Consider the following 10,943-nt stretch of genomic DNA (forward strand, 5'->3'; position numbering starts at 1 on the left):
CTGATACAGAAAGTAGACCAGATAATTGTCTGACTCGTAAAATGTACGCAGCAAGCGCAATAGTCCTGTTTCCACTATCAATATGATTACTGTATTATCAAGTGCCGGACTATTGGATTTGCAGTTGTTAACTCTTTATAAGTCTTGGTAACTAAAATAGTGTTGACGATATTAACCGTTGTGGGTGGGATATCTATGTGCATGTGTGTGTATTTAATCCGTGTACACGGCCTCTGCATGATGATGGCGGTGTACACTATATACTCTGCATGTGTCTCTCCAGCTCTGCTGCTAAACAACCCGGCCTATGAGCTCCTGCTCTCCACCTACAGCCGGCCAATCACAGAGCCTAGCGGCGCGCAGGCTAAGCCAATCAACAGCCAGGGTAAGGGGCTGTCATCTAGGAGCTGCGGTCAGCTCCGCTCTCTATATACTCTCCATCTCACTGTCTCTCTCTGTCTCTGGCATCTTAAGGGCTGGAGAGTCCGTGTCTATGCAGGAGTTCAGGAACCGCAAGGGACAACATGTGACAGGTTGAGTTGTCATAGGGAACTTATCTGTGTGGATGGTCTACATAGAAGACAGGGGAAACCACAGCTAGAATCTAAAGGAACCCCTGGTCTTTGTATTCTCCTTCAGTAACCCGGTAAACCCTCCTGTTAATACCAGCGAAGAAAGTCCTACAAAAGTCCTCACCGCCATTAGTAAAGGCAATGGGCGCAACAGCAGACACCACGGTGTGTAGATCACCCTGGAAAGTTGATGGTGGTCCGCGGACCGGTCTGGATGAAATGAGAAGAATATTTTTTTCCCAACTGAAATTGGACTTGCAGCTTAAGATGCTCACAGATATGACGTTGGTCACTACACCTTAAGATGCCCACAGATATGACGTTGGTCATTACACCTTAAGATGCCCACAGATATGACGTTGGTCATTCCACCTTAAGACGTCCACAGATATGATGTTGGTCACTCCACCTTAAGACGCCAACATATATGATGTTGGTCACTACACCTTAAGATGCTCACAGATATGACGTTGGTCACTCCACCTTAAGATGCCCACAGATATGACGTTGGTCACTACACCTTAAGACGTCCACAGATATGATGTTGGTCACTCCACCTTAAGACGTCCACAGATATGACGTTGGTCACTCCACCTTAAGACGCCAACATATATGATGTTGGTCACTCCACCTTAAGATGCTCATAGATATGACCTTGATCATTCCACTTTAAGATGCCCATAATGTGACATTGATCGCTCCACCTTAAGATGCCCACAGATATGACCATGATCATTCCACCTTAAGATGCCCGTAATATGACATTGATTGCTCCACCTTAAGATGCCCATAAATAGATAAGACATCACTACTCTGTCTTAAGATGCCCGCAGATAAGGCGTTGATCACTCCACCTTAAGATTCCCATAGATAAAATGGGATCATTCCACCACTAATTGCCCCCCTGGCTCCACCTTTCTTGGAGAAAACAAGGCATTGGTAAAAATCCAACCAGCAGATTCTGGTTTGCCCTGATGGCTGATGTGGAAGGACAGGCGACCTGCCCCCATAGACTTAAGATTGTCGGGATCCATTTGATGAGGCGTCTCACGTCTGTAGGGTCTTTATTGATCCCGTAATATTGGGGTCGTAGGAAGTAATTGGTCTGACCTTGTCCTACAGTATATTGTCCATTAACCCCCTGAGGGGCATTTACCAGTACTGCAGGTGGCGCTGTTTCCTGATAACTGCCCCGATACATGTAGGAACACATTGTAGGGTATCTTCTATCCTTTGTCACTCTCCCTTCACCATCTCTTTATCCCTCCATTTCTTTATTTTGTTCCTGTCCCTCACCCTTCATTCCCCTCTCTTTACCCGTCTTCTTCCTCTCTCCCCAGAAGGCGGCTACAGAGAACTGGAGTCACCTAAGCTGCCTCTGATGTGCCCCCCGAGTGTCCCCCACTACGCAGAAGCCGATATTGTTACTCTGCAGGGGGTGACAGGGGGTAATACTTATGCTGTGCCAGCCCTGACTGCTGACACGCTCACCCCTCTGCCCCTCAGCAAATTCCCCCGGGGGCATCTTCTCTTCCGGGAGAAGCTGGGGGAAGGACAGTTTGGAGAGGTAAGTGTTAAAGACGATATACAATAGATTTCTGTATGATCCGGTTTGTCTGCCGTTCATGTATAGCTCCCCTACCCTTCCACCTACTTGTCATCTGTCTGTATGAGTATTGCTTTCAGAACACTTTCTTCTCCTCTGATTTGTCCTTGGATCCTTTATTTGTTGCTTTCTTACACCACACTGTGACTCGGTGATGCACCTTGTCCGCTCTCATTTGTCCTCCTGTTGTTTTTTTCCTGAGGGCTCCCTGTCAGCCATTATGTTCAATTATTATTATTTTATCTTTCTCGTTTTCCCTCGTTCTTCTCCCGACTCCCTTTTTTCTCCTTCTCTCTTTCTTTTCCCCTTCTTTTTCTCTTTCCTCTTCTTTCTTCACCTTCTCCCTTCTCCTTTTCCTTCTTCCTTCTCCTTTTCCTTCTTCTTTTCCCTCTTCCTTCTTCAACCCCTTCCTTCTTCTCCTTCTCCCTCTTTCCCCCTCTTCTTTCTCCTCCCTCTTCCTCCGTCTCCCCTATGCTTCTCCTTTTTCTCGTATCTCCTGCTTTATTCTTTCTTCTCCCTCGTTCATTCTTTTCATTCTTCTCCCTCATTCATTCTTTTCTTTCTTCCTCTTTCTCCCTCTTCCCCTTCTCTCTTTCATTTTTTTCTTTCCTCTCTCTTTCATTTTTTTCTTTCCTCTCTCATTCATTTTTTCTTTTTTCTCTCTCATTCATTCTTTTCTTTTTTCTCTCTCATTCATTCTTTTCTTTCTTCTTCCTCATTCTTTACCTTCTATCTTCTTCTTTAGCTCAATCCTTTAACTCTAACTGTGGCCAGACTGTGGTGGGGAATAGGATGCCATCACAGCTGTGGCTTTCCTCTGCCTTCTCCGCTGGTTATTAGGACAGTCTGGTTGCTATGGACATAGACTGTTGACTTACAGGATTGCAAGGCATCACTTTCCTAACAACTTGATCTTGAGATAAACTAAACTGTAGGCTGACATTGAAGGAAGCCGCTTCATAATTCTACTATATTGTACAGAGCTGTCCTGTCCCTGACGCCTCCCGTATGTCGTTATGTAGTGTGACTTAAGGTGTTTATCTCTAGGTTCATCTGTGTGAGGTTGTGAATCCCCACGAGCTGCCAGTTCTTCAGTTCCCATTTAATATGCGCAAAGGGAGGAGTCTTCTTGTGGCCGTCAAATTACTACGAGCTGATGCCAATAAAAATGCCAGGTAAGTCCACTGGTCTGCTGTCATGTCATGTACCCAGTAAGCTGCACCCATTAGGGAACTCAATGCATTCTTATTGGACCTGGTACCTTACAATGCCACATGCTACACAGCATCGTATGACACAATTGTAAAGCCGAGTGGCTTGGGCTGGTGTGAACCGATTCAGGATCGGTGGGTGGTAAATCTAGTAAGGTCATGTAGTCGCTCAGAGATAGGGGCCTACCTGGTATGTCCATCTTGTCCTTGGGACTATCCTGGTTGCTCTCTGACTGACGTTCGCCACCTATGTCACCAATCAGTAACCCTCCATGTGCTAGCAGATATTTGCCCACCAGTTTCTTTGGTCTGATGACTCTTCCTGTCTGGGTCCTTCCTGACCATCATCTGCCTGTTCTCTCACAGGAGTGACTTCCTCAAGGAGCTGAAGATTTTGTCCCGCCTGAGCGATCCGCACATCATCCGCCTGCTGGGGGCCTGTCTAGATGAGGACCCCCTGTGTATGATCACAGAGTACATGGAGAATGGAGATCTCAACCAGTTTCTCAGTTCTCATGAGTTGGCTGAGGAGGACGAGCGCATGGAGGACGGGCACAACCCTCCCTACATCAGGTGAGAAAACCAACCCTAAGAAGGCCAGCGACGCCGAGAGGCAACTATACACACGTATACAAGGGTCGCTTCATAGACCTGAGATATTGGTGGCAACTCCATTTTGGTTGAATCCTCTAATATCTACTATGGCCTATTAAAGATCAGATTGCCAACAGATACCACTAGAATTCGGTCTGCCAACAACGGCCGCCTTGTGACATTCGATATGTGCGGACAGACTGCCATGGAAGTGCTCGCTGCTTCATTGCTTCCCCTCCTCCACTCGGGAATGTGACAGGTATATGTATTCTCAGGCAAGCCATCAGATAATGGAGCAAGTCACAGCTTCCCCAGAGTCGGACCGTCCCCAGTGCCCACAGAAGGAGTCACCCACACTGGCTGCCGCTGTAGACACTGGGGGTCTCCATGAGGAATCTATTTGGTGATCCTATCCAGCTAAGAGGATGGGTGAGGCGACCGGGTATCCATGTGGCTTAGCCATTATCGTACCTCCCATATACTTCAGTTGAGAGGTGATGCTGATATCTCAGGTTCCCAACGGTGGAATAGGAGGCTCCACCAATTTTTTTCCCCCCCCATGTCCTCCATCAACCTTAATTCGGCCCTGAATGCTAGACAAAGTTAAGGATCCTTTTAGACCTGCCAATTTTAATGGAGGCCGTCCACGCCAAAATGAGGCATGCTGCGATTTTTCTTCCGCTCACAGAATATGCAATCCGTATCTGTGAGTGTAAACAAAAAAAGCGAAAGTACATGCTTTTCAATGCCTGGGTTTTGCCATGCATACTCCACGTGGAGGCTGATTGCGGATTCCACAATTGGAATCTGCTCGTGTGAGCCCAGCCTCAAGCAATATCGCTCTCCGGGGGAAACCATAACCATGCCGGAAGTTGTAGTTTCAAAGCAGCTACAGGTTGGAGAGTGTGGACCCAAGTGGTCACATTCCTAGAAGATGGTGTGAATCCACCACCTGTGACGCTCTCTTTCTCCGCAGCTATCCCAGCCTCCTCCACGTGGCCTTGCAGATTTGCTCCGGTATGAAATATCTCTCATCGCTGAACTTTGTGCATCGGGACCTTGCTTCTCGAAACTGCCTGGTGGGCGAAAACCTCACCATTAAGATAGCTGACTTCGGTATGAGCCGCAACTTGTACGCCGGAGATTACTATCGCATACAGGGCCGGGCGGTGCTGCCCATCCGGTGGATGGCTTGGGAGTGTATACTCATGGTGAGTCGGTCATTATATAGTTGGGGATAATCGCTTCTGTTAGATAAGGTGAGACAAGACGCTGGTTAATGGTTAATCTTTAAATGGACACTCCGCACAAAACTGATGCAATGCGATAGGTCTACAGCAGAGGTTAAGGAGGCGGAGCATGACTTGGGGAGGACTCCAAGACCACCAAAGAGAGAGTCCCAGTGTCAGGCTCCACCCCAGGCCCAACAAGGGGGTAGTTTTGCCTGGAGTGTTCCTTTAACACCTTAGTGACATGAGAGGTACAAAGAGTGTACGGAGCAGGCTGGAACCTTGATGTAAACCCAAAATCCTTCCCAGATACTAGCGCTGACTCCTCGCTTTCTGCTGTCCACATCTCTAGGGTAAATTCACCACAGCAAGTGACGTCTGGGCCTTCGGAGTGACGTTATGGGAGATCTTTATGTTGTGCAAGGAGCAGCCATACGGCGAGCTGAACGATGAAGACGTGATCGAGAACGCTGGGGAGGTTTTCAGGGACAGTAAGAAACAGGTGAGTGCAGGATGAGTCCTGCTGGATGGCGGCAATAGAGGTATAGCTACAAAAGCCAAGCTGTGCGCTATGGGGGTACAAGAAGGATGGACACGTTGTTACGTACTATGTACTAATCCCAATTATACTCCACAGCTGAATTTATAATTCTGCTGGTGGTGGCTAGAAACTGTCAACAAGCTTGTCAACGAACATCCCTAACAGTTCATCTGAGCTCCTATAATGCAGTCCGAGTAGATTTTCCCTGGTGTACCGAGGAAAGAGACTGCTATGCAAATCACCAGAGCCCAGTGTAAGGCCACTCTCACGCATGTGCTTTAAACCACGATTACTGTGGCGTTTGTACAACCCTCCAATTGATTTCAATGCTATCAAGAGCTATCTGCTCTATTTTGGCACATTTTCACACTTTTTAACGCACCTCATCACCCATCAGAATGATAGGGTGCGTTAAAAAATGCTGTAGATCGAAATTGCAGCGGTTTACCGACGCCATGTATGAGAGTGTCCCAAGCAAGCAGGGTAGAAATGCTGGGAGAGTGCAGTGCTGAAGCTTGTAAAATGGTGAAGGCAGCTCTGGAGTAAATACACAGGACCAGCAATAATTCTATATATATTATATAGACACACAGGATGACCACCCTCCACCAGACCACTATGACATCTGTCCTCTGAGCTGCAGCATGTGACCCGTTATCTGTACAATTCCACTAAAAGACAAACTGCAATCTTTTAGGGTGGAAACATGTAAAATAATAAAACTAAGATAATGTCATTGCATAAGTATGCAACCCCTAAAACTAATACTTTGTTGATGTACACTTTGACTTTTTGGGCAGCGGTCTATCAGCATGGCACATCTTGACTTGGCAATCTTTGCTCACTCTTTTTTGCAAAAGCGCTCCAAATCTGTTAGATTGCAAGGGCATCTTGTGTGTAGCGCCCTCTTCAGGTCACCCACAGATCTTCAATGGGACTCAGGTCTGGGCTCTGGCTGGGACATTCTAAATCTTCTAGTGATTTGGGGTTCTGCTTTGTGTTATTGTTGTGCTAAAAGGTGAAATTTCTCCAGCTTTTTAGCCGAGGCCTGAAGGTTTTGTGCCAAAATGGACTGATATTTGGACTCTTCATAGTTCCCTCCCCCTTGACTAAAGCCCCAGTTCTGGCAACAGAACAGCCCCCCACATAATGCAGCCCCCACATCCTCACTGGAGGTCTTCTGGTGATGGCAGTGTCTGCTTTGTGTCAGACATCCCTTCTGGAATTCTGGCCCACAAGTTCCCCTTTGGTCTCATCAGACAGAACACGTTCTCCACGGACTTCTGGCAGACGGGATGGAGGTTTTGGCCGGGTGTGGCTGTTCATCTTTGGCTTCCATCTTGCCCTCCTCCCCCACAGCCCAGAGATATGAAGAATAGAGGAGACGGTTGTCACATGACTACACAACCAGTACTTGCCAGAAACTCCTGCAGCTCCTTTACTGTTGCTGTCGGCCTCTTGACTTCTTGGAACAATGTTCTTCTGGCATTGCATCAATTTCTGAGGGCCGTCCAGTTTCTGGTGATGTCACTGTTGTGCCAAATGTAATCCCCTTCTTGCTGACGGTCTCCACAGTACATGTAATGTCTTGGCCCCCTTCTCCTGACTGACACCTTCCAACAATTGGATCCCTTTGATCTGCTGTAAGATCTTTATGGACCAACTAAGAAAATGTCAGGAAAATCCTCCTAGAAGAGGCAAACTTTATATGGGGGACATCAGAATCCCTGTAAATAATGGCAGCGGAGTGCTGACTACTATCTAGCAGGAGGTTACATGTGATTGGCTGATTCTGGACACAATCACCTCCCCAAATATAAGAGGGTGTCACACTTATGCAACCACATTATTTTAGTTTTTTTTTTTTTTTTTTGCACCCTAAATCATTTCAGATTGTTTCCCAACGGGCTTGTACAGAAAGCGGGTCACACCGAGGGGGAAATAAATGTGACATTATTCATCTTTTTCGGATTTTTTACGATGACAAAAACCTGGCATTTCACCAGCGGTACATAGACTTGTTATACCCGCTGTATACTTCTTATAGGCTGCGAGCTCCACTGGACAATAAACGACTAAGTATTAGGAAACTCTTACACACTCCAGAGTAATCTGCAAGATGCTGCAAAATATTCAAGCGTGCGGAATCATCTGCACCAAAATCCGGATGTCTGACATGCAGAACTTGACAAAAATTTGAAAATGGCTTCAAAACCCGCATTTAGATATGGAAAACTAGGTGCAGATTTTAGCAGCAGATTATTCTGCAGCACCTTACGGAATACTCTGGTGTGTGAAAGCGCTCTTACATTTATTAGGGCGAGTCTTAATCTTTAAAGAAACAGTAACCAGAAAAGCCCTCCTGCTCTGTATAACTGCGCTCTTTTTACCCCTCCAGATGTATCTATCTCGGCCTCCGCCGTGTCCGCTGTCCCTCTATGAGTTAATGCTGCAGTGCTGGGCCCGGGACTGCAGGGAGCGGCCATCGTTCCAGGACATTCACGCTCTGCTCACCTCTCACGCCCTCTGCTGTTCTAGTGTGGAAGGGAAGGAGTAACCTGCGCCCTCTTCAGGTCACCTGCATCATCATCATAACCCCACAGCGCCATTTCTTGTTAGAAAACACCTCCAGGATGTCTCTCCGTCATACACACTGGATATCCCCGTCATACAATGTGAAATGTTGGACGCCGTATACTCAGTACAGTGGATTTATCGTGACAACCGCCATTACTCAAGATGGTGGCCATGAACTCACTCAAGCAGATGCTACCCCTTACTGTACTCGCGTATCCCGCCACCAGAGTGAAAATGTGTACATGGAACGTGGACCACAAATTTTCTAGTATAGATTGGCATAAAAAATAGAATTATCCCCAATTTACAGGATAGGGGGGTAACTTTTTGACCAGTGGGGTCTGACGGCTGTGACCCCACTAATCCTGAGAATGGGGGTCCCAATAGTCCTCAGATGAATAGAGTAGTGGTTGCGACTGCCACTTCATTCATATGGGGACTATAAGGACCCCCATTCTCAGGATTGCTGGGGGTCCTAATGGTTGGACCCACACCAATCATAAAGTTACCCCCCTTTAGATTTGAGTACAACCTTTTTAAAGGAATTGCCCTATTCACACAAACCCTAATGGGGAGTACGGAGGTGACTGAGGGGCCTCAGCTCCGTGCTAGGAAATATCAGCTCTCGGACAGGAGGAGCGCCATCACCAGACGGCCTATGGAAGAGGATTCTCCTCTGGTATTCATATTTCCAGATCCGCAGCTCACAGACTACTTTGGCGCTGCTTATCTTATACTAACAAAATTAAATGGGTTTTCTTTCCTCTGTCAGCCGCTGCTGAGGTTTGGTTGGATAGCCCCATAGAATATTAGATTGCCAGCGGATTTCTATACATTTTGCATTTGTGATCTACAACCCCCCCCACATTACAATATTCCCCATGCAATGAACCTGGTTATAGAATCAATGAGGCGGCATAATGGCGGATCTTCAATCACTGCCATGAGGCTGGTGGCACAGTAGCGTCATTGTGCCGCTGTTCATCCTGCAGCTCCTTTCCATAACAGGGGGAAGGGGTGTTATTATGTTACTAATCTCTGATTTCATGTGACTCCTAAGTCGGTGATTAAGTCTCTCTGGACTGTGCCCGTTTCATGCCACGTCACTGGTTGTGAGACTTGGCCATTCCAAGTCTTCTTTTCCAGGCTGCTGTAGAAGTTTTGTTTCTTTGTTGGATCTCCAAGGAGGAATTAGATATGTGAAGAATGTAAGAAATGTGCGGCATCTCTGCCTCGGCCTGCGCCAGCCTCGTCCTCCATCATCCCACGCACTGATGCCAACAGGGAGCTGCCCTCTCGCATATCACTTGACATTCTGTGCACACATCTGTTGCTTAGCGATGCGGGGTGGGCGCACGGCCCGGATGGCTCTCCTGTAATCTGTCAAGAAATGGCTACATCGGAACTTTCTGTGCGACAGACTAAGCTGGATTGCATCGTCTGCTCGCCTTCCTACTTCACAGGCTTCTCCAGAAGGTGACCCCATAGAACGTCTTCCACGGTCTGTCTTGTCTGGATGTCTTGGATTCGGGACAATGTTCTCTTCTGTCCGTGAATGGAAAGTTTCCAGCGTCTCGGCTGTTGAGCGTAGAATAGACGCTTTGTTTAGATGGAGATGTCAAGGACATTGGTAACATGAAACCGTTCTGTTAGGACTGATCAGAAGCAATCGCTGATTCTAGAATGCGGGTCATATTAACAAACCCTCAAGATGCAGCCGGAGAGTAAATGATGATTTGCACGAAACGCAGGAGCGCCTGATAGGACATTACGGAACCTTCTGCTGGAACTAATAACTTTAGTGGGAGGAACAAACACTCCATTGTGCTTTTAGTAGATGACTTCACAACTTCCTGGGCCGCCAGTGGATGCTTGTTGGAGTCTGAAGTCCTCCAGATATCTTCAAAGCCTTAACGCGGACTGTAAGATTGACCGCCGGTTGGATGGGCGGAGCTCGGCGGTGCTCCGGCCCGATGTGTATATATAGTTCTGCTAATTTAAAGCTTCCCTGAGATTTGCCCTTTTTATTTGAGGTTAATATAATATATGGAGATTTCTTCACTAATTGCAGAAATAAAGATTGGACATTTTTCTAGATCCTTTTAGACGGCGCGGCTCCGCTCTTCTTTCTTTCTGTGACGTCTGGTGGACAGTAAAGGGTTATTCCTTTCTCACAAAGGGATGGGGCATCAGCAGGATCACCTAACAATTGCTGGGAGGTCCAAACCTCTGGGCCCCCCGCAGATACTGAGAAAGAAGCTGTAATATAACACAGTGGTACCCCAGCCACTCGCTGCGCAGGAAACTGCAGCACAGCACCAGCCCTGACTGGACTGATTCTGCAGTTCCTGGGAGCTGCTGTGCAGGGGCCACACTCCAGAATTAGTTATCATATTCAGGCCGGGCAAGAGGACCAGTGGTCAGACTCCCACTAATTACTTTGAATTGGGAGCGCCCCTTTAACACTCCCTCTAATGAGCCTGACCTGGCGATTACTCACTAATGCTCACTACTGTTCCCGCAGGGGAAACTTAGTATTACATGCTGGTTGCACATAGACAGGGTTAGAGAGCGTCTCAATGTCCAGACAAGGGCCCACGGTCTATATAATCC

At 47.3% G+C, this 10,943-nt stretch overlaps 1 protein-coding gene across 4 annotated transcripts in view; it reads left to right on the forward strand.

The window, feature by feature from the left end:
• DDR1 (discoidin domain receptor tyrosine kinase 1) overlaps positions 1 to 10,437 on the forward strand; it is a 47,764-nt gene extending 37,327 nt beyond the window's left edge. For 2 of the 4 annotated variants that reach the window (XM_066581551.1, XM_066581550.1), the window contains exons 12-18: positions 284 to 385; positions 1,913 to 2,139; positions 3,226 to 3,353; positions 3,756 to 3,962; positions 4,960 to 5,194; positions 5,565 to 5,714; positions 8,152 to 10,437. In XM_066581551.1, coding sequence (XP_066437648.1) covers positions 284 to 385; positions 1,913 to 2,139; positions 3,226 to 3,353; positions 3,756 to 3,962; positions 4,960 to 5,194; positions 5,565 to 5,714; positions 8,152 to 8,310 — 1,208 coding nt within the window. In that variant the 3' untranslated portion in view covers positions 8,311 to 10,437. The remainder of the gene's footprint in view (positions 1 to 283; positions 386 to 1,912; positions 2,140 to 3,225; positions 3,354 to 3,755; positions 3,963 to 4,959; positions 5,195 to 5,564; positions 5,715 to 8,151) is intronic. The other 2 variants (XM_066581552.1, XM_066581553.1) reach the window with 2 other exon arrangements.
• The last annotated feature ends 506 nt before the right edge of the window (positions 10,438 to 10,943 follow it).

The sequence above is a fragment of the Eleutherodactylus coqui genome, chromosome 10, assembly GCF_035609145.1.
Source record: "Eleutherodactylus coqui strain aEleCoq1 chromosome 10, aEleCoq1.hap1, whole genome shotgun sequence".
Classification (NCBI taxonomy): Eukaryota; Metazoa; Chordata; class Amphibia; order Anura; family Eleutherodactylidae; genus Eleutherodactylus; species Eleutherodactylus coqui.